Genomic DNA, 23,555 nt, shown 5'->3' with positions numbered 1-23,555 from the left:
TAATTTTCAAAAAAAAAAAAAAATACAAGGTGGTAATTGCTAAAATGGACATAATAGAAGGTGGTAATTGTCAAAATTTCCATCTTATTATTATTATTTGATCAAAGATGAACCATGGATTGTGAAATTGATATGATGATTACTAAGAGAAACAACAACTTACCTGATGGAGAACGTGAAGTAAGATGTTGAATGCGCTTTAATTGAGAACTCAGAGAGAGAGAGAGAGAGGGGGGGGGGGGAGCAAGAGGAGGAGGCACTACACTAGGCAGGGCTAACACGACTATGTTCATCTGTTTTTTTCTTTTTCTTTATTGATGAGCAATTCAAAGGGTCATTTATAAGTGGGCCAGATCCGCCAATAGATAATGGGCTGAGTTTGATACACGCAAATTTTAAGGTGCACCATGCGTATATTTTTTTGAACATTTAGGAAAAAAAATCTGAACAATTATAAATTTTCAATGTTTTGTAAAAAAATCGGAACGTCGTAAATTTCGAATATTTAGTAAAAAAAATCTGAACAATCGCTATGTACCACGCCTAAATTTTTGAACATTTAATTAAAAAAAAATCCGAACAATTGCAAATTTGAACATTTAGTAAAAAAAATATTTAAACATCACAAATTTTGAACATTTAGTTGAAAATATGAACAATTGCAATGCACCATGCCTATACTTTTGAACATTTAGTAAAATATATGAACAATCGCAAATTTTAAACAATTGGTAAAAAAAATCTGAACAATCGCAATTTTGAACATGTAGTATATTAAAATACAACACTATATAATAAACATCATTTTTTTGAAAGAAGTTTGTCTGACTCGTAATAATTCAATTGTTTTATAATATAAACAGAATATTTATTGTATATAAGATGATCATTTCTTTATAAAGATATGAACATAAAAATTTGCATGTTTATGTCTAGGTTTGTAACGTGTTCATATTTTTTTTTTACTAAATATTCATTTTTTGACAAACCAAAAATGGTTAATGGTGCACATAATAACTATTGACCAAACTAACATAAAGGTTTGTTTTTGGACAAACTAAAAATGGTTAATGGCCACCACATAACCTCATTCCTTTAGTCAGCCCACCAAATATTCCCTAGGCCCCAATTCAAAACTAATACAGCCCAATACCCAAAATTAAAATTTTTCAAATAAAAAAAGTTTTTTAAAAAGAAAACCCTAGTGAGGGTAAAATGGGAAACAAAAATTTAATAAACAAGAAGCAGAAAAGCTGGATAGCAACTCACCTATATATTCCCTTAAACCCTTCCGCCTCTTTCAAATTCCTCCTAAACGCTCCTTTCTCTCTCCTCCTTAAACCCTAAACCCCTACTTTTCATCTTCGATCTTCCGCCATGTCTATGCAATTTTGGGGTATGTTTAATCTTTCTCATTGTTTTTCTCTTTGATTTCATAAATTTCTGTATTTTTGATGTTTTCGTGTCAATTTTTATTTTGATTTTGTGCTCGATTTTTTTTCCCCGAGTTTCATTTTGATTTTTGTTTATTGGTGCTGGAGTTTTCTTTGATTTTATGATATTAGGTATTTTGATTGATGAATTTTTGTTTTGATTATTTTTGTGTTTGATTTAGGTTTTGGTGTTTTTGTTTCAGTTTTCTGTAGTTTTGAAATTCGTATATACATTTCGATGTTTGTTTGATGATGATCTATAAATTTTCATTTGATTTTAGGTTAGTGTTGATATGATTTGTGAAATTTTTTGATAATAAGTTCAAAAAATGTAGCGTAAACTATGTAAAAAAATAAAATTTGCGGAAGTTTTGAAAATTTGAAATGAACTATAACAACCATTTCGTATATAATTTAAGTTGTAGTTTTCGAAAGTGTTTTTTGGAATCGAACACAAATAATAAATGATGTAAGATTATCATGTTTAAGCTGAAAAAAATATTGAATGTTGGAATGCGGTTTATGCCATCGCCCATTTCCTTTGCATTGTTCACGCATAATTGTTTTAGGTTGTTTGTAGATTCAATTGTATTGAAAAGCTCTAATTGCCGGTTGTAATTACGCCATCTAGTGCTACATCAAGGGTATTTGGAACTTCATTTTTCACTTGTTCTGTCATTTCTGTTTAGTTGTATTGCTCTTGTTGTGAAAATGAGAATGTATGCCATATTATGCAAAGTGTTATAAAGAATGTGTGTGCGAAAGTACCTTGGCTGTGCCAGTCTATAGCGGTGACAGTAGCTTTTTCAAGTTCTAAGTCATTTTGTGGATTTGTTATTGTATAGGTGTTGAGGTTAAGTCAAAGGTGCCTAGCAAGGTGGAACTCGAATTTGGCAATGTCATCCATCTATCTCAGGTACTTGAATTGGTACCTAGAGTTTCTCGACTTGATTAAATGCTGGTGTTTATAGTAGGCTTACTTTGGTTTTTTTTGTTTTGTCAGGCTACACTAAGTGACGTAAAGAAGGATAACGAGCCTGTAGTACTTCGTGTCAAGGTAGAAGGCAAGGATCATGTGCTTGGAATTCTAAGCCAGTCCACACCTCAACTGTCCTTCGACTTGGTGTTTGACTCTGAGTTTGAGATCTCACACAACTTCAAGAATGGAAGCGTTCACTTTTTGGGGTACCAGACCGAGATGCCAATGAGATATCCTTACTATTTGTTTTGTTTTACAATTTATTTTTAGCTTCAATTTGTTTCATTGGTCTATGTTAATTATTGCAGTTGAAAGTGATTGATGCTCTACAATTTTAGACTATGATTAGATGTACAGAAATAGTTTCTTTGGGTTGTGCAAATAATGTTAGTAGCTCATACCTGACCTGTTGAATGTTTGTTCAGGTCTTTTTGTTTATGTTATTCAATTGCTTATAAGATTTTTTTTTTTTTTTTTCTATTTTGACTTATATTATCTGGCTTCCTTGACTTTGTTTCTTCTTGTGCCACTGATGATGAAATGATGTCTGATGACGATGATGAATCAGATGAAGAGGTTCCAATTTTGCAGCAAGAAAATGGTAGATATTTTTATAGAACTAAGTATTCGAGTTTTGTGTTCATTTGATGCATGGCCTGATGTTATTCTCTCTCAGGAGTAGCTGCTGCTGCAGCTCCTAAGCCAAAGGCTGCTGCAAAGCCTGTCAAAAACGCTCCTGTTGAAGAAGACAGCGATGAAGATGATAGTGATGATGATGACTCTAGTGATGAGGTACCAACTCATAGTCTTACATAGTACTCTTTAAGATGTGTTAACTGTTGCACAAGTTCAATTTTTTTTGTTATGATTGATTGTGGTATATATGTTGATCTGGAGTATTGCTATTGCAGGACATGCCAACACCTTTCAGCAGTGAACTTGGTAGTGACAGCGACGATGATGAAGAGGATGATGACGATGATGAGTCAGATGAGGATGACACACCAGCAAAGGCACCTGCAAAGGTGGGCATTTGTTATATCACCTAAATAATATAGTTCTATCAAGTTAGCATTGTTGATCTTATGTATTTGTGTTTTAGGCTGCATCTGGCAAGAAAAGGCCAAACGCTGATGCTAAGACACCCGAGTCTAAGAAGGCTAAGCTAGTCACCCCCCAGAAAACAGGTTAGCGTTCAATGTCCAGTTTGCAGCATATCTTCCTTTTTTTTTATACAGTTGCGCTGTTATATCTTGCTTTGACTGACAATTCCTATATGACCGTCTGCCAGATGGAAAGAAGGGTGCTGCTCACACAGCAACCCCCCACCCATCGAAGAAAGGTGGCAAGACCCCTGGTGACAAGTCAGCTTCCAAGTCTGCTGGCTCAGCATCTTGCAATTCTTGCAAGAAGTAAGTCAATTCTTAGATTTGTATACATCTAATTTGTAAACTTGAAATCCTCTGGTTTGAAGCTAACATGTTGCATCAATGTTTTGCAGGACCTTTAACTCAGATGTCGCTTTGCAATCTCACAACAAGGCCAAGCATTCTGGCAAGTAGAGTGTTGAAATTCATCATTTAAATGGGTTTTTGTATGAATGATTAGTGAAAAGAAGAGGGGAAGGAGCTTAGTCTCAAATTTTGGTGTCCTTTTTTTTGTTTTTTTGGTCTTCAATTGTTTGTGGGAGGAATGTGACCATCTTCGGAGGATGTTATCTAGATCAGAGTAGAACTTTCAATATTATGTTAATCCTGCAAAATATTTGCTATATCAATGATTAAGTCAAGAATTTATGAGCACAGCACTTGTGTTTAGTAATGTTGTATTATTTCTGTCTGCTTATGGTGTTGCTCATTACCCCCACCTCTTCTGGATTGGGGAGGCTTTGTTCTCGTCTCTAAAAATATGGGAAAGATGCACTGGAATCACTATAGATCATACGATTACCTTAAGTGCTCCTTATCTGATTGAAATATTTCTTCGATATATTGCCTGATTTCGTAATTTTTTAAAAAATAGCATATTAAACTGTCTCCATAATATAAAGACAAGACAAATTAGAAACCAGAAATTACCATGAATTATGACATTTTGGAAATTCTGAAGAGTAACTCCGTATAGAAGTAATAGAACAATCGAATTATATCAGTTTCAGCAAACAAAAACCACTTTCAAACATTAAGCAAACAGTAAAACTTAAAACAATATGTATACAGTTGTAAAAAAAGGAAAAATCACAACCCCTAGAGGCTAAGATTGAAATTAAACAGAAACAAGCTTCAGTAATTCCTTTCGAAGGCTTTAAACTGGTGATCGAAACTCCTTCGAAGGATAACATACAGTATGCAAACACAATCCTCCAACATTGCCAAAAACATGTTAACCTGTACATGAGTTGTGATGAAAACAAAAAACAAAAAAAAAACTTGCTTGTTCCTGAGGACTGAGGAGGTGTAGCTGTACCTGCAAAACTCAAGAGAATGTAAAGATCTTGACGATATTTGTAATAATAATAAAAAAATAAAAAAATAAAAAAAGTAAGGAAACAATGTGAGAATTTGCTGTCAGTACTCTGGAAGTAATCTCCTAATTGTATAAATTTATACAAGGAAATTGGTTTTAAATCCAGACCAAATAGATCATCAAGAAGTGTCCATATAAGATCACTTATGTAAGATCATTAAATTATGCAACAAAGACCTTTTTCCGATATTGATAGTATTTCTTACATTTCTAACATCCGTGCAGCAGGCTCTTGACTATTGGAAACAAGGACTTTAGCAGGGTGCTGAAGGAGTTTGTAAGCAGAACAAGTGAGAGACGGATGTGTTAGAAACTATTGCCCATTGACGACAAGAGTAGAGTAGAGAACTGATCAGGACTCGAGACAACCGAGCATATCAAGGCTGGTACAAGTAAATCCAACAACCAGAATTAGCTGTTTCAATGTATTTGTTAAACTAATCTGTTTTGAGTCGTTTCTAACAATTGTTGATGTATATATCTACAAGGGCCTAACTTGATATTTGTTAATCACTTGCTCCCTAAAAGCTACTTCGTCCAATTAGCTTATTCCGCTGTTGAAACATTGATTTCAGATACGTAATACATAAAATCTTAAGTCTAGAAAGCTTAACAAATCGTAGATTTAATTTCCAGTAATATCGCAATCACTACTATTACTAGCCAAACAAACTTGAATGACATTGCAAATTTTCAACAAACAATAGCAGCTCCAGTAAGAAGGCATTCCTATTGGCAAGAAGCAATAAGAATATTGTTTACTAAATAACACGATTGGCTCAATCGCCATTATGTCTGTCCAGTACAAGCAAGCATCCAATACTAGAATTAATTAGTAAGATTGAAACTCCTAAACTTCCTGCTAAACCATTGGTCTCGAATACAGAATACTACAAAGTTTAATATCCAGCTAGAGCTTAAGATCAAATGAAAAAAAAAAAAAAAAAAAAAAAAAAAAAAAAAAAAAAAAAAAAAAAAAAAAAAAAAAACAGAATTACATAGTTCTTTGAGAGATCTTTAAACCTGAAACACCTCTATCCAAGAACCTGCTACAACCTGCAACCTGCAAACGCAACCCTCCAATATTTCCAAAAATAGATCACCTGTACACAAAATTCCACCATAAGCTCTGGTTAAAAAGATGCTTGTTCCTGAAGCAGGAAAAACTGCACCTGCAAAACTCATTTAAACGTAAGATCTTGACCGAGGATATATTATCGAGGAGGATAAAACCTAATAAATAACCATGTGAGAGACTTTGCTGTCACTACTCTGGAAGTGCTGTGGCTTATTCCTGACCGTATAAACTCTCAAATAAGGGTTTTCTTTTTAAACCAGACTTAACAAAAAATATGTCCATGGACCATTATAATATAACAAACTTGCAGCAAAAAAGCATTATAGAACAATAAGTAACAATGACAAGAGTTTTCCATCTACAATATTTTGTAACTGAATGACATAGCAGGATGATAAAATGTCGAACAAAGACTTGACCAATGCATGAGTCACAGTGAAAGATAACAATTAGGAGATATAGGACAGCAAGGTTAAGCCTGCATTTTCTACCACAGAAAGAACATACACAAAGAAAGATGCAAACATAAAATCTTAAGATAAGTTTGATTACAGGGTAAGATAAAAAGTTACTAGACAATTATTTTTGCAAAAAAAAAAAAAAAAAAAAAAAAAAAAAAAAAAAAAAAAAAAACCTCTTTTGGTAGAGAAGAGAATGGTTTGATACTAAACATGAAATCAGGAAGATGAATCTAAATCAGAGTTCTATCTATATAATTTTGCCTTTAAAAGAAGTTACAGAACAAACAATTAATATGCATGCAACACTAGAAAAATTAACAGCTCTGTCAGAATAAAAATATGATGATTTTAAGTTTGAAAAAAAGGAACTTAGAGAAGAAAACATTTTGAGCACAACATGCATCATGCAATATGAAAGAAGTTTGTTAATAAAAAAGGAGAAACACATCACATTCCATATGTGACCTAAGTGTGAACCTGCACACCTGCACATTGGAAAATGGGCTGTAAGAAAAATTTAATTAACTTTGGACTAAGCCATTGTGAGTAATCTTTAACAACCACAGCATGAATAAATAAATAGTAAGAAACGAACCATGTCCAAGTTAATCAATATCCCTCCTGATGAGTTTGTTGTACTGGCTGCTGGAATCCATAATTTTCTTCACCATTGCATGCACCTTCATTGTAATAGACATCATTATCGTTGCCAGCATCAGTCTGCATCTTAGCAGCCTCTTCCTTCTCCCTATTCCATTGCTCAATTTTTGCACGCCTCTCTTCACTACCTTCCCTGCTAGGGCTTCTTCTGTCCCTCCTACTAGCAGGACTTCTGCTTCTTCCCCGCCTGTGATCAGGGCTAGTGCTTCTATGCCTCCTGCTTCTGCTTTCATAATAGCTTTCCCTATCATCATGTCTTTTGCTGCTATGACTACGCCCATGGTGTTGGTCATCATAGTCATAGCTTCTGCGTCTGTATGGACTTCTACTTCGGCTTCTGCTTCTGCTATGTCTTCTTCTATACCTCCCAAACAATTGACGCCTCAACTCCCTGACCATACAAATTCAAAAGTTAACACAGGCTCCAGCAATACATCCAGCTGAAAGAATATTAACAATAAGCCATTGAATTTACCTGCTGATCCTCTTCAAATGCATAAAGTTACAATATCCACCTCGATTGCAATTATTCTCTTCATATTGCCTGCAAGTTGCTTCGCGAAAATCGGTGACTGGAGAGAAGTCTACGATAATAGGACGACCTACACAGCACATTGCAGATCAACTGCATTAATATTGATTCATATCAATATAAAACCCAGAAAAGGCTTCTGAAGCAAGATTTTAACAAGGCGTAAAAGTAATAATAGTATAATACCAGCATAGAATCTCCCAGTTAAATTGCGGTGTGCATTAGCAGCTTCTTCTTCTTCCCTATACTGAACATAAACATTGCCCACCTGAAAAAGGTTGGATGAAACAGCACAACTAAGATTATGGCTGCACATTTCAAATTATGACTAGACGAAATGTAAATGTGATAAACATACTTACCATGTGGTCAGCCAGATTGTCACAGATATTTAGAGATTCGATTTCTCCATATTTGTTTAATTCCTCAAATAGATCTTCATAAAAATCCTAGGAGTTCATACCAAAATAAAAATAATCAGGGCTAAGAAACAAAATGTTATCCAACTTAATTATTTGGTTGTCAAAGAATTACAAGTCCTAAATTCCAGTCCAAAGTATTTATCACATAAAACGTAGACACCACAAAACAATATGATTCTTGAATAATTCAACTTACAATCACAAAAAAAATTCTTTAAAACACATATCGGATGAGCATTCTTGAAAAAATCTGGAACATATTGGCAATAATGATAGCACATTAAATTAAGCAAACATGCATACATATACATTAATGATTCTATACTATCAAGATAGCGACTTAGTTATAAAAGGCGCAAGGCACACCAAGACGCAAATGGTCCTTGCAGCCTAGGTGCGAGGCGCAAGGCGAAGGCGCGCGCCTTTTATATGCAAGGCGCATGTATTTATATATTTATTTCAATATATTTTTTACTTTGATTGTACTTAATACCAATTATAAAGATTCATAATCAATAAAATAATGATATATGTAAAGCTAAGGTAGTCTGAATTTGAAATAATGTCCAACATTCTTCAATTTATAACTTAAATCTTAGTCATTTTCCTTGAGGCGCAAAGGCGCGCCTTACCAAAGGCGCTTTGAGGCGCAAGCCTTTTGTAGGTGACTGAGCCTCACCTAGCTAAAGCCCATTTCCCAGAGCCTGGGAGCGAGGCGCGCTTTTTAAAACCAAGGATAGCGAGAAAAGCATTCAACCAACATTATATCCTCAAATATATGGTACATTTCCTTTAATTCCAGTAGTCTTAGCAGCAATGTAACTACATCAACTGAGCAAGCACCCAATCACAACTTCCCTCAATCCTCGAAAAACAATGATCTTGCTCATTACCAACGTCAAGTACGTTTCTTGAATTACAATATTAAAACCTCCACAGTCCTCTTATACAAGCAATCAAGCAGAACAGAACAGGATATTGCAAAGAATTCAGCTCACCATAACTCCAATTTATCATAACTCCAATATTAGTTAATTAATTGTAATAACAAATTATTCCAATCAATCAACTAATCCACAAGTAGAATTTTGACTGCTTAAGCCAAAGCTTTCATGAGCTTATTAATTTAGATTAACACAAAACAGAAACGATTAATCAAACAACCACAAACAGTGAAAACCACATAAGACTTTAGATCAACCAAAACCAGAAACAAACAATCAAACAACCGCAAAAGAATGAGGAGATTTTGTAACTTAAGATTAATACAAACAATCAAATAATCAACTGCAAAACTTTAATCAACGTATGATTTGAGCAATTTTATATTAACACGAAGCAAGATAGCAAGACCAAATAAATCAACTGCTAAACTTTCAAATTCATTATTTATTTTAAATTGACACAAACCGAAAACAATCGAAAAATCAACTGCAAAAATTCGAAAATCGTATAGTTTTAGATTTGCTCGAACCAAAATACAATCAATCAAAAAAAGATTAGAATAAAACTAAAAAATTACCTCAAAATGCTCCTGAATTTTGCGAGGATCAATAGGATTACCCTGAGCATCAACACCAGGAGTAATCATATCAGGACGTTGATACATATTAGACAACAAAAGAGTAGGACTAATACTAGGCTTAGTATGAAGCCTTGAACATCGATCGCCATGTCTGCATGCTCCGATCTTAAAGTAGAAAGGACAGTTAACTCTATCTTTCTCAGTTCCAAAAATGGAGGCCAAGTTTTTCGCCATTGTTGATTGATTCAAGCTTTTTTTTCTGAGTTTTCTCTCTTCAAATTGAGATTGATCTAGGGTTTGTTGTTGCTGGTTTTTCACTGTTTGTGTAGAAGATTGAAGAACATGAGATTGGGGATTTAAAAAGTTGTTTGGTTTCTGGATAGTTCTATAATTTTGTTTTACGAAGAAGTATTTTTGTTTATATATTTTTATTGTGAAAAAGTAAACATATTGGCTGGTTTGCCCGAGTGGTTAAGGGGGCAGACTTAAGATCTGCTGCACATAAGTGCGCGTGGGTTCGAACCCCACAGCCAGCATCTAGCATTATTTTTTGTTTTCTTTCTTTTTTTTTTTTCTAATAAAAATTTATTAAAAAAAAAAAAAACAAAATTTAACTTACTAGTCTATACAATACTAAAAAGAGAATTGTAGCTTTGGTTAAAAAGGGCATTTGCTAGCATCTTTTCATATAACTCCCTTTATGTCCCTTTTTTTTATTGTAAGGTGTGCGCCTATTTGTATAATATTGTAGATAGTGATGACCGCAGAAGATGTAGAACTTGTGATATTATTCTTCTCTGTGGAACAACGTTTCTATTAGATAAATATGTAGTATCATAATTTGAGACTTTGACATACGAGTTAATTTTTTGACCCATTCATGGCTCACCAAGGAACCGAGGGAGCAATAACTTATAAACAAGTTTTGTGTGGTCAACCACACAAGGCGATCATATTTGTTTATATAAACTGTAATAAATTTATGACCATAAAAAAAAGGACGAATAAAAAACCATAGAGGGTAGTATTATACTTCCCCCGTTTCTTTTTAATTAATACGTTTTTTAAAAAAAATTTAGTCATGTTTGTCAATGCACAAATTCAATCATTAATATTTTAATTACTGTAAGAAAAAAGTATAGAAAGTTGATATTTAGAAAATATAAATCATGATGAATCTTACAAGATCCTACATGACTATAATCTCATTTCATATAAATCACAAAACTTAGTCAAAGGGAAATGTGAGAATAGTGCTAAAGTCAAAACGTGTCAACTAAAAACACGAAGGAAGCGCGCGCGCGCGCGCACACACGCGCGCGCTTTAGGATCACCCCTCGTGAGAAGGGTGTCCTAATTCTTTCCTTTTTCTTACCTTATAAAAAAAACAAAAAAAAAAAGCTATAATAAGAACTAAGCTAGAAACTAATCTAGGACCTTAGATCATGTTAATCAGACGGTCAACATGCTTCCTGTGTCATTAATGACATTTTTGTAATATTTCAACTTTACAAAGTGATTTCCAGTTACATTTCTAAAATAGTAAAATGTAAATGAAAAGTTAGTAAAAGTAAATAAAATCAGTCATAAAGTAAATGAAATTACCTTAAAAATTAAAAAACTGGGAAAAAGTTTAAAAATTCGCGAAATTACAAAAATGTCAATGAATGCGGGTGAGATGTGAGCCGTCGGATGTAGCGTAATTAGAGACTGAGATTGGTTCCTAGTTCCTATTATTCACCTTGGTTCTCACATTGATCTCAATTAATTAATATGCTAATACATATATACATACATATATATGTAATATACACATATATATATGTGTATACACATATATATATGTATATACACACACATATATATATATACACACACACACACGAATATTTATATACATATATATATATATATATATATATATCCGGTAAGAACCCCACTTTATATAAGAACCCTTTCTTATGTAAGAACCCTAATTATGTTCTAAACTTTTTGGAAAATTTGTCAGGGCCAACCTTTTATAAAACATTTTTTGTCTGGGACAACCTTATAAATTTTTTTTGGCAAAGTCAGACCACTTTAAAAAAAAATTTTGTAAAGGGAGACCAAACCCCACTTTCAGGCCATTGACCACCGGATTCCGGCGTTGACTCCCACGAGACATGCACGTGCTCCCATATTCTTCTAATTACACCCCTTTTCCCTCCAATTTTCGCACATAAAACCCCTCTTACACACAAATTCATTCGTTCTCTCTCATGGGAAAAGGGGTTTTATGTGCGAAAATTGGACGAAAAGAGGTGTAATTAGAAGAATATGGTAGCACGCGCAAGTCACGTGGGAGTCAACGCCGGAATCCGGTGGTCAATGGCCTGAAAGTGGGGGTTGGTCTCCCTTTACAATTCTTTTTTTAAAGTGGTCTGACTTTGCCAAAAAAAATTTATAAGGTTGTCCCAGACAAAAAACGTTTTATAAAAGGTTGTCCCTGACAAATTTTACAAACTTTTTCCTATGTTCTAAACTTTTTTCAACTTATGTTCTAAAGTTTTTCCTATATTCGAAAAATTTTCTTACTTATGTTCCAAAATTTTTCCAATGTTCTAAATTGTTTTTTAGATTATGTTCTAAATTTGTTCCTATGTTCTAAATTATTTTTTTCAGCTTATGTTCTAAATTTTTTTTTTCTATGTTCTAAATTATTTTTTCAGCTTATGTTCTAAAGTTTTTCCTATATTATAAATTTTTTCTACGTATGTTCCAAATTATATTTAATGTTCTAAATTGTTTTTAGATTATGTTCTAAATATGTTCCTATGATCTAAATTATTTTTTCAGCTTATGTTCTAAATATTTTCTATGTTCTAAATTATTTTTTTCAGATTATGTTATTAATTTTTACCTATGCTACGATTATTTTTTTCAACTTATGTTCTAAATTATTTTTCTTATGTTCTAACTTAATTTTTTGGTTGTTTATGTTCTAAATTTTTGCTATCTTTTAAATTATTTTTCTTATGTTCTAAAATTTTCTGCTTATGTTCTAAATTTTTTCTACTTATGTTCTAAATTTTTTTTCTATGTTCTAAATTGTTTTTTTCTATGTTCTAAATACGGAATTCTCAAAATTACAGAAATGCCATTACTAAAGGATCATTTTAGATGGTTAGATCAAAACTAATAAAGGGCTGAGATTGGTTCTTATATAAGATTGGGTTCTTATATAGAGGAGGGTTCTTACATGAGCCTTCCTCTATATATATATATATATATATATATATGTGTGTGTGTGTGTGTGTGTGTGTATATATATATGTGTGTGTGTGTGTGTGTATATATATATATGTGTGTGTGTGTGTGTGTGTGTGTGTGTATATATATATATATATATATGTGTGTGTGTGTGTGTGTATATATACACACACACACATACACACACACACACACACACACACACACATTGTAATACCCCGAATTTTAGAAAATATTTTGGAAAGTTCCTAATGTATTTAACTTGGAGCCAAAATGAGTTTTAAATTTTGGCGCCAAATATAAGTATTTAATCATTTAAATAACTAATTATTTTCGGATTTATAAATTAATAATATAGGTTTAATTATCTTTTAAAGGTCGGTCCATATTTTATACTAACTATTTCAAGAGAAATATCTAATGTACATTAAGTATTAACTAATTTTGATATTATCTAAAATATTTATTTAATTATATTATTATGATTTTCGATTTTATTAAAAAAAAAAAAAAAAAAAAAAAAAAAAAAAAAAAAAAAGGATTTGGCCGTGAGAATTGAAGGTAGTATTATCTTCAACTAACTTTATATGATAAAATCTCCTAATCTTCTTACTTCCTTATTTCCCTAAACATTTAACACTTATCTTATTTTTTTTCTCTAATATCTTTCATTAGTTTCTTTTCCACATAAATTAACCTAGACTAAATTTCACTCATATTCATTTAACAAACTTACATTTATCATGTTCCCATGTTAATCTCAACCCTCCTTTAACTCTATCTTACTACCCCTTAAACACTATAAATAGACCCTCAACCCTTCACAAGTCCTCACACCAAAAATCAGAAAATTCTTTACTCTACTCTCAATTTCAAGCCCTCCTCTATCCCTTTCTTGTTTGCTCAATTAAACACTACAACCGCACCACCATTTTTGCCGACCAAACATTACCTTTTTCCGCCACCTTTTGTTGCCTCTAAACCATCCTGCTGCCGTGACTTGCTTTGCTAGAAGGTGGACTTAGCATTTTCTTTCTTTCGCCTTTTTTTTTTTTTTTTTTTTTGCAGCAAGAATTCTAGTACTATAATGATGACTCTTTACTCCCTTACACCATCATCATCATGAGTATTATCATTATTTTCAATATTATTAATTTAAGATACTAATGATACCAACGTTACACTTCCATACTAATGTTATTATTCTTAGTAATAACATAAGCTATTTTTCAATTTGATAAAGTTAATATTTCGGTAGTTTATGCACAAATAGAGTATTATTTATAGTTTTGTGTTAGTTTTGTTAACCTTATATTAATTAAGGTTATTTTAATTGTGTAGGAGGAGTCCCTCGATCGTGGTCAAGTTTAGTGATCGTACCTTAATTATTCTCGTGATCAAGGTACGTATAGGTGGCTAGGTTCTTGATACAATGCGTGTTTTGGGTAAATGATTGTTTGAATAAACGTATGAATTTTTAAGTTAACGATTTTCATAATAAGTTGAAATATAAAATTTTACAGTTTTTTAACCTTTAAAAGTGTTGATCGATTTAATAAAAGTTGTTGATTTATAAATTACTTGATTCAATTAATTTGCAGCTCATTATGGGCCTGAGTATTTGGTATTTTAATTGTCCCTCTACCCGGGACTGGTTAAGTAAGACCATGAGCTTTGTATGATCTGGTCTTTCCTCGAGTATAGTATAACTTGCTTGGGGGGTGTGCACACTTAGGTGAGGAAAATTGGTTTAGAAATATATCAAAAAACTGAGAAGTTTATAAATTGGAAATCTATTGGTTTGGAAAGCTTTTATTGATGAATATTACTACCCATGGAAGGTTTAATTATTTTTGAAAAGTTTAATTTTGGAAACTGACTTGTGACAGGTTTAAATTTAAATGGTTATTTCGAAAGCATGTTTGTCTAATAAATGTATTTACATGCCTTGCACTTATTCGTACTTAGCATTTTTGCTAATCTGTTTTCCTTTTGTTTTGGTTCGCCCTGTTTACCATTTTGGTAAGCAGTCTTGATTTCAGGTGTGAAGTTGTTCGTGCGCATATAGAGTCGGGATTGGGATCACATAGTTAGGAATTAATTTTATTTATATATGGACAAGTTTTTATTAGTTTACTTTGAAACAGTTATTATGGTTATTCCTATTATTAATAAAAGTTAGTTATTTTTCCGCTGCAATTTGAGTAATTAATTAAGCCTTACGTTTTCACGTGGCGGTAATACGCCCAAGTCTATCTCTACGGTATTTGTATACGTATAAATATAGTATTTACGTAGAGGGAGATTTTGGGGTGTTATAAAGTGGTATCAGATTTCCGGGTCTAAGAAAGATTAAAACTGAAAATAAAACTTATGGGTAGACTTAAGATGGGCATATAGGATAGATAGAGTTTCGCATTCTTCGAAAGTAAAATTATTTTCTATAAAAACTATTTTCTTATTTGTAAAGATGATTGAGAAAGGATGCTCGAGTTCTCTTCGGAGGCCTATAATGGGTACGACTCTCTGTCTAGGAAAGGCTCTCCTCGACGCTGTAGGTAACTTTCCTGGGAGACGCGGGCTTGACCGTCCAATATCAAGAATCGAGTACATTATTATTTTTGAAAATAAAATGAATTGAAACTATTTGATTTGTAAACAGCTAATGTGCATTAGTCTAAGTATAAATTGGGTCGTCTAGTTATTTGTGTGTTTATGGAATTTCAGTTCCATTGGTATTCATTTTGGATTTATCCTTGAGGAAATTTGAATTGCTTACTTAAATAGTTTGTATTATCTCAGATGATGGAAACTGTTAGAAGACATTTCTTTGATCAAAGGCTAGTAAAATCGGATGCTATCTCTGTGCGTGACTTTATAACAGACATTGTTTGGCATGCTACTGATATTAAAAGACAGAGGAATATGAAATTTATGATTGAGGAACCATGGATCATCCTACTGGCCTTAGTTCACTTACCCAACACACCTAAATACGATATATTAATAATAAAGTATAAGAATTTAATTAAACCTAATGGGTTGTGGAACATAGATGCCTATATGCATGAAGGAAAGTGGCTAGGAACTTTAACCAATTTTAAGGCAGACTTACATTTTACTGAAGTTGAATGGAGCCAACCCCCAAGACCAGTAGTTGCTGAAATTCCGCTTCAACTTACACCTCGAGAAATACAAAACTTGAATAATCTAAACCATGATATGCCACCCTTACCACCTCCATGTTTGCACCTCGACTATACATCATCAGATGACTCAGAAATCCCTCACCCAAGTGACTTTGAATCTCCACCTCATTTCCCTGAACCCCCTATCCCAAGAGGTCAAGTATCTAGTCCAAACCACAACACAAACTGTAAACTTAACCCCTATGTTAGCCCGAACCGCAATTCTAGCTATGGATCTTGTCGTAGCCCAACTTACAGTGAATATAATCCCACCTTTTTGCTTGAACCTAACCAAAATCCAACCCACATGGCTAAATTTTTAGATCCTGATTCCCCTCAACTTTCCACAGGAAACACAGGTGACGTGGCCAGAAAAGATGATCCAGCAAGCTAAGACCAAGAGTAGAACTTCAGAATAATAATTGACTGATTTCTTCTATTAGTAGCAAGTTGTTTTGTTTTGTAAGCCAAATAGTGGCCCTTATGAATTCCTAGTGACAAGATTATTTGTTTTAATAAGCCTATGTGGCTAAGTATGAAGTTTCAATTATTAATAAGAATTCAATGAATTTTTTTTAAAATGTGTATTTGTTATTCTAAGTTATTCAGGATGTCTTTGAGAGCCGGAAGTAGTAGACGCACTGGTTCCAAAATGAGCGCTACTCTTAGGAGGCTAACTACCATTGCTGAGAACATGAGCCAACTGGTGAGTCAAGGGAACCGTAGCAACGACTTGGATCAGTTTGGGGAAGTTTTTAAGAGGGTAGCAGCTGCAAAGCCACCCACTTACCTTGGGAAGGAGGATCCTGCTAGTTTAGAGAATTGGATAAGGGAATTTGACAAACTGTTTGATGCTATTAACTGTCCTGAAGAATTAAAGGTTAATAATGCTGTGTATTACTTGAGGGAAGAAGCTGATCTGTGGTGGAGTCAAAATAGGGATAGGCTTTTGGAAACCCCTAACTTTGGATGGAAGGAACTAAAGAAGGCAATAAGAGACAAGTTTTACCCTGCGTATCTGAAGAAGCAGAAATGCATGGAGTTTACCAACCTGAGGATGGGGAATATGACCATTAATGAATATTATAATAAATTTATTGAGTTGATGAGGTTTGCACCAGAGGTAGTACCAACGGAGGAGTTGAAAGCCCAAAGGTTCGAGCAAGGTTTGACCCTAAGTCTTCAGGGGAAGTTGGGAGGGGTAACCTTTGAAACACTAGATGAAGTCTATGGGAGAGCTGCCCACCTATATGGGATCCGAGGGAGAGAGTTAGAGAACTCAGCTGGAGGGAAAAGGAAGAGTGATGGGGGTTCACATGGAGTTGATAAGAGGCCTAGGATTGGGGAGAGTTCTGGGGGAAATGGGCAATCCAACAGGAGGGACAATAGGGGAAACCTTGGGAAGGGAGCTAATGGACAGGGAAATAACAATCATGGGAATGGAAATAACACCAGGCCTAAGAGAAGTTATTTTTGTAAGAGATGTGAGAAAAACCACCCAGGGAAGGACTGTGAGGGAAATCCTGTGACTTGTCGTTACTGTCAGAAACTGGGGCATCGGGAGTATGAGTGCTACACTAAGGAGAAGGATGTTAAGATGGGGAAAGTCCAGGAGACCAATAACCCACCTAAACCACCCCAGACCAATGGATCAGCTCAGAGGAATGGAACCAGTAGCGGTGCAGGAGGGGCCCCTAAGGGTCGTGTGTTCGTGATGAATCGTCGTGAGGCTGAGGCTTCTAATGATGTGGTAATTGGCACTTTCCTTGTTTGTTCTTTGAATGCTAGAGTCATGTTTGATTCGGGTGCGTCTCATTCTTTTGTTTCAAAATCTCTAGTCCAGAGGTTAGAGTTAGAGAGTCCATTGGTAGTGTCTCTAGATGTTTCTATTCCAACTGGGGAGGTGAGAAATTGTTCTAAGTTACATAAAGGGGTACCTATCACCATAGGTGGAGTAGAATTTCCTTCAGATTTGATTGAGTTTGAGTTGCAAGACCTAGATGTGATTTTAGGGATGGACTGGCTAGGAAAGTATAAGGCTCACATAGATTGTGCTGCTCAGAAAGTGAAATTGTTGGGTCCGGGTAAAGTGACAGTGACTTATAGGAAGGAAGGGAAGAGTTTAGGGATCAAAATCATTTCTGCCTTGCAATTTCGAAATTGTGTCAGGAAGGGTTATCCTATTTACATGTGCAGTGTTCAGGAAGTGAGAAAGGAGGATGAGAAGAAAGAGTGTATTCCAGTAGTTGAGGAATTTCCAGATGTCTTTCCTGATGAAATACCAGGTATGCCACCAGTGAGGGATGTTGAGTTTACCATTGAATTGGTACCAGGAACTGGACCTACTCGAAGACTCCATATAGGATGGCTCCGGCTGAGATGAGGGAATTGAAAACTCAGTTAGATGACTTGTTGGATAAGGGATACATTCGACCTAGCTCTTCTCCATGGGGTGCTCCAGTGTTGTTTGTGAAAAAGAAGGATGGAAGTTTGAGGTTGTGCATAGACTATCGTGAGTTGAATAATGTGACAGTCAAGAATAAGTATCCTTTGCCTAGAATTGATGATTTATTTGATCAGTTGAAAGGGGCTGGAATATTTTCCAAGATAGATTTGAGGTCAGGGTACCATCAGTTGAGAATTGCAGAGCAAGACATTCCCAAGAGTGCTTTCAGGACGCGTTATGGTCATTATGAGTTCACAGTTATGCCATTTGGGTTAACTAATGCACCTGCAGTATTCATGGATTTAATGAACCGAATCTTTAGGCCATATTTGGATAAGTTTGTGGTGGTTTTCATTGATGATATTTTGATCTACTCCAAAAATAGGGAGGAACATGAAGATCATTTGAGGAAAGTATTGTCGATCCTGAGGGAGCACCAGTTGTATGCTAAGCTGTCAAAGTGTGAGTTTTGGTTAGAAAAGGTAGCCTTTTTGGGTCACGTGATTTCTAAGGAAGGAATTTCAGTAGATCCCTCGAAAATCAATGCAGTGAGTGAATGGCCAACACCGAAGAATGTGTCAGATGTCCGAAGTTTCTTGGGATTTGCAGGTTATTATCGAAGATTTGTGAAGGACTTTTCGAGGATTGCGAGGCCCATGACGAATTTAATGAAGAAGGAATGTAAGTTCGTTTGGACCCAGGAGTGTGAACAAGCATTCCAGACTTTGAAAGACAAGTTAACCTCGGCACCAGTGTTGGCTTTGCCAGATGAAAGTGGACACTATGAGGTGTATAGTGATGCATCGAAGTTTGGATTGGGTTGTGTTTTAATGCAGAATCGGAGGGTCATTGCGTATGCTTCGAGACAGTTGAACAGCATGAGGTGAACTACCCAACCCATGACCTGGAGTTAGCTGCGATTGTGTTTGCTTTGAAAATTTGGAGACATTATCTATATGGTGCAACTTGTAAAATGTTCACAGATCATCAAAGTCTAAAGTACATTTACACTCAGCAATATTTGAACTCGAGACAGAGTCGATGGTTGGAATTTATGAAAGATTATAGTGTAAATATACAATATCATGAGGGGAAAGCTAATGTGGTAGCTGATGCTTTAAGTAGGAAAACCGGTCATTTGATGAATTTGATGATTTTACCAGACCAGTTGTGTGTAGAATTTCAGAAGATGAATTTGGAAGTGGTGGAGCATGGAGAGGTCAGTAAGATGTTAAATGCCTTGGCAGTGAAACCTTCTATTTATGATGAGATTAGAGAAAGTCAGTTGGGGGACTCGAAGTTAAAGGCAATAAAAGAGAAGATTGAGGGAGGGCAGGTTTTGGACTTTACTATTGCTGATGATGGAAGTATTCGATTTAAAGGGAGATGGTGTATTCCACAACATCGTGGGGACATTAAGCAGAGACTGATGGAGGAGGCACATAACTCTCCTTATTCAATTCATCCTGGAGGGGATAAGTTGTATAAGGATATGAAAAAGGTCTTTTGGTGGCCAAACATGAAGAGAGAAGTAGCAGAATTTGTGGCAAAATGCTTAACATGCCAGAAAGTGAAGATAGAGCATCGAAGGCCACAAGGAATGGTTCAATCCTTGGAAGTACCAAAGTGGAAGTGGGATTCGATCGCCATGGATTTTGTGGGGGCATTACCAAGGACCAAGGCAGGGAATGACACGATTTGGGTCATTGTGGATCGATTGACTAAGTCTGCAACCTTTATACCTATGAAAAACACTTGGTCTATGGATCAGTTGGGAAGGGCATATGTGAAATTTGTGGTGAAGTATCATGGAGTGCCTACAGATATCATTTCAGATCGTGATTCGAGGTTCTTGTCTAACTTTTGGAAGAGTTTGCAAAAGGCCATGGGAACAAAGTTACTGATGAGTACAGCTTTCCACCCAGCAACTGATGGTCAGACTGAAAGGACCATACAGACCTTGGAGGACATGTTGAGAGCATGTGTATTGGAGGATCAAGGTTCATGGGAAGATCACTTAGACTTGATTGAGTTTTCATATAATAATAGCCATCATGCAAGCATTAGAATGGCCCCATTTGAGGCCTTGTATGGAAGGAAATGTAGGAGCCCAGTTTGTTGGAGTGACATAAGTGAAACTGTTGTACTTGGGCCTGAAATGATCGAGGAAACTGTTAAGCAAGTGAAGTTAATCCAAGAGAAAATCAAAGCAGCCCAAGATAGACAGAAAAGTTATGCTGATGAGAAGCGCAGAGATGTAGAATTCCAAGTAGGAGAGAAGGTGTTGCTAAAGATATCTCCTATGAAGGGGGTGATGAGATTTGGGAAGAGGGGGAAGTTGAGCCCAAAGTACATTGGGCCATACGAGATTCTTCAGAAAGTTGGAAAAGTAGCATATAAGTTGGACTTACCCAACGAGTTGGAAAGGGTGCACAATGTCTTTCATGTGAGTCAAATCCGCAAGTATGTTCCTGATGTTGCACATGTGCTAGAACCAGAGACAATTGAGCTAGATGAGAGTTTGACCTATGAAGAAAGACCGGTGAGAATTTTAGATAGTAAAGTTAGATGCACCAGAAACAAGGATGTGAAGCTTGTCAAGGTCCTATGGTCAAACCATAAGGTTGAGGAAGCAACTTGGGAGGCTGAGGCAGAAATGCGTAAAAAGTACCCTAACCTTTTTCATGGTGAGTGGTTAAGTTACGGGGACGTAACTTCCTTTTAAGGGGGGTAGAATGCAATAGAGTTTCGCGCTTTTATTTTTATGTTTTTATTAAGTGAGTCTTTTGAGTCAAGTCCTTAGGTTGTGCATAAACTTACTAAATTTTAAATCAAGATAATTCAGTATATTAATTTGAGGTATTAAAGTTTCGGGACGAAACTTTTTTTTAAGGGGGGTAGATTGTAATACCCCGAATTTTAGAAAATATTTTGGAAAGTTCCTAATGTATTTAACTTGGAGCCAAAATGAGTTTTAAATTTTGGCGCCAAATATAAGTATTTAATCATTTAAATAACTAATTATTTTCGGATTTATAAATTAATAATATAGGTTTAATTATCTTTTAAAGGTCGGTCCATATTTTATACTAACTATTTCAAGAGAAATATCTAATGTACATTAAGTATTAACTAATTTTGATATTATCTAAAATATTTATTTAATTATATTATTATGATTTTCGATTTTATTAAAAAAAAAAAAAAAAAAAAAAAAAAAAAAAAAAAAAAAAGGATTTGGCCGTGAGAATTGAAGGTAGTATTATCTTCAACTAACTTTATATGATAAAATCTCCTAATCTTCTTACTTCCTTATTTCCCTAAACATTTAACACTTATCTTATTTTTTTTCTCTAATATCTTTCATTAGTTTCTTTTCCACATAAATTAACCTAGACTAAATTTCACTCATATTCATTTAACAAACTTACATTTATCATGTTCCCATGTTAATCTCAACCCTCCTTTAACTCTATCTTACTACCCCTTAAACACTATAAATAGACCCTCAACCCTTCACAAGTCCTCACACCAAAAATCAGAAAATTCTTTACTCTACTCTCAATTTCAAGCCCTCCTCTATCCCTTTCTTGTTTGCTCAATTAAACACTACAACCGCACCACCATTTTTGCCGACCAAACATTACCTTTTTCCGCCACCTTTTGTTGCCTCTAAACCATCCTGCTGCCGTGACTTGCTTTGCTAGAAGGTGGACTTAGCATTTTCTTTCTTTCGCCTTTTTTTTTTTTTTTTTGCAGCAAGAATTCTAGTACTATAATGATGACTCTTTACTCCCTTACACCATCATCATCATGAGTATTATCATTATTTTCAATATTATTAATTTAAGATACTAATGATACCAACGTTACACTTCCATACTAATGTTATTATTCTTAGTAATAACATAAGCTATTTTTCAATTTGATAAAGTTAATATTTCGGTAGTTTATGCACAAATAGAGTATTATTTATAGTTTTGTGTTAGTTTTGTTAACCTTATATTAATTAAGGTTATTTTAATTGTGTAGGAGGAGTCCCTCGATCGTGGTCAAGTTTAGTGATCGTACCTTAATTATTCTCGTGATCAAGGTACGTATAGGTGGCTAGGTTCTTGATACAATGCGTGTTTTGGGTAAATGATTGTTTGAATAAACGTATGAATTTTTAAGTTAACGATTTTCATAATAAGTTGAAATATAAAATTTTACAGTTTTTTAACCTTTAAAAGTGTTGATCGATTTAATAAAAGTTGTTGATTTATAAATTACTTGATTCAATTAATTTGCAGCTCATTATGGGCCTGAGTATTTGGTATTTTAATTGTCCCTCTACCCGGGACTGGTTAAGTAAGACCATGAGCTTTGTATGATCTGGTCTTTCCTCGAGTATAGTATAACTTGCTTGGGGGGTGTGCACACTTAGGTGAGGAAAATTGGTTTAGAAATATATCAAAAAACTGAGAAGTTTATAAATTGGAAATCTATTGGTTTGGAAAGCTTTTATTGATGAATATTACTACCCATGGAAGGTTTAATTATTTTTGAAAAGTTTAATTTTGGAAACTGACTTGTGACAGGTTTAAATTTAAATGGTTATTTCGAAAGCATGTTTGTCTAATAAATGTATTTACATGCCTTGCACTTATTCGTACTTAGCATTTTTGCTAATCTGTTTTCCTTTTGTTTTGGTTCGCCCTGTTTACCATTTTGGTAAGCAGTCTTGATTTCAGGTGTGAAGTTGTTCGTGCGCATATAGAGTCGGGATTGGGATCACATAGTTAGGAATTAATTTTATTTATATATGGACAAGTTTTTATTAGTTTACTTTGAAACAGTTATTATGGTTATTCCTATTATTAATAAAAGTTAGTTATTTTTCCGCTGCAATTTGAGTAATTAATTAAGCCTTACGTTTTCACGTGGCGGTAATACGCCCAAGTCTATCTCTACGGTATTTGTATACGTATAAATATAGTATTTACGTAGAGGGAGATTTTGGGGTGTTATATATATATATATATATATATATATATATATATATATATATATATAT

The 23,555-nt window shown here is 34.4% G+C and overlaps 2 protein-coding genes and 1 non-coding gene across 4 annotated transcripts; 2 read left to right on the top strand and 1 right to left on the bottom strand.

Moving 5' to 3' along the window:
• The first annotated feature begins 1,268 nt into the window (after positions 1 to 1,268).
• LOC145620327 (histone deacetylase HDT1-like) lies at positions 1,269 to 4,209 on the top strand. The gene is made up of 9 exons (XM_081674975.1): positions 1,269 to 1,396; positions 2,279 to 2,349; positions 2,437 to 2,642; positions 2,943 to 3,013; positions 3,089 to 3,204; positions 3,324 to 3,437; positions 3,515 to 3,599; positions 3,704 to 3,824; positions 3,914 to 4,209. The coding sequence occupies exons 1-9, from the start codon at positions 1,378 to 1,380 to the stop codon at positions 3,972 to 3,974; spliced, it is 864 nt and encodes a 287-aa protein (XP_081531101.1). The 5' UTR covers positions 1,269 to 1,377; the 3' UTR covers positions 3,975 to 4,209.
• A 1,652-nt stretch (positions 4,210 to 5,861) lies between these two features.
• LOC145619355 (splicing factor U2af small subunit B-like) lies at positions 5,862 to 9,957 on the bottom strand. Of its 2 annotated transcripts, none has more exons than XM_081674032.1 (6): positions 9,614 to 9,957; positions 8,032 to 8,118; positions 7,856 to 7,937; positions 7,613 to 7,739; positions 7,073 to 7,528; positions 5,862 to 6,962 (listed from the first exon to the last, which is right to left on the bottom strand). In XM_081674032.1, exons 1-5 carry the CDS (start codon positions 9,848 to 9,850, stop codon positions 7,087 to 7,089), a joined length of 975 nt encoding a protein of 324 aa, XP_081530158.1. In that variant the 5' UTR covers positions 9,851 to 9,957; the 3' UTR covers positions 5,862 to 6,962; positions 7,073 to 7,086. The 2 variants fall into 2 exon arrangements, with proteins under 2 accessions (XP_081530158.1, XP_081530157.1); XM_081674031.1 differs by having other exon boundaries at positions 5,862 to 6,041.
• Positions 9,958 to 10,069: 112 nt separating this feature from the next.
• On the top strand, positions 10,070 to 10,152 carry TRNAL-UAA (transfer RNA leucine (anticodon UAA)). Its single transcript has one exon. It is a non-coding gene; the product is annotated as a tRNA-Leu (tRNA).
• The last annotated feature ends 13,403 nt before the right edge of the window (positions 10,153 to 23,555 follow it).

The sequence above is a fragment of the Chenopodium album genome, chromosome 27, assembly GCF_948465745.1.
Source record: "Chenopodium album chromosome 27, dcCheAlbu1.1, whole genome shotgun sequence".
NCBI lineage: Eukaryota > Viridiplantae > Streptophyta > Magnoliopsida > Caryophyllales > Amaranthaceae > Chenopodium > Chenopodium album.
The sequence above is the reverse complement of the archived record's forward strand: the minus strand, read 5'-3'. Positions and strand labels throughout refer to the sequence as shown.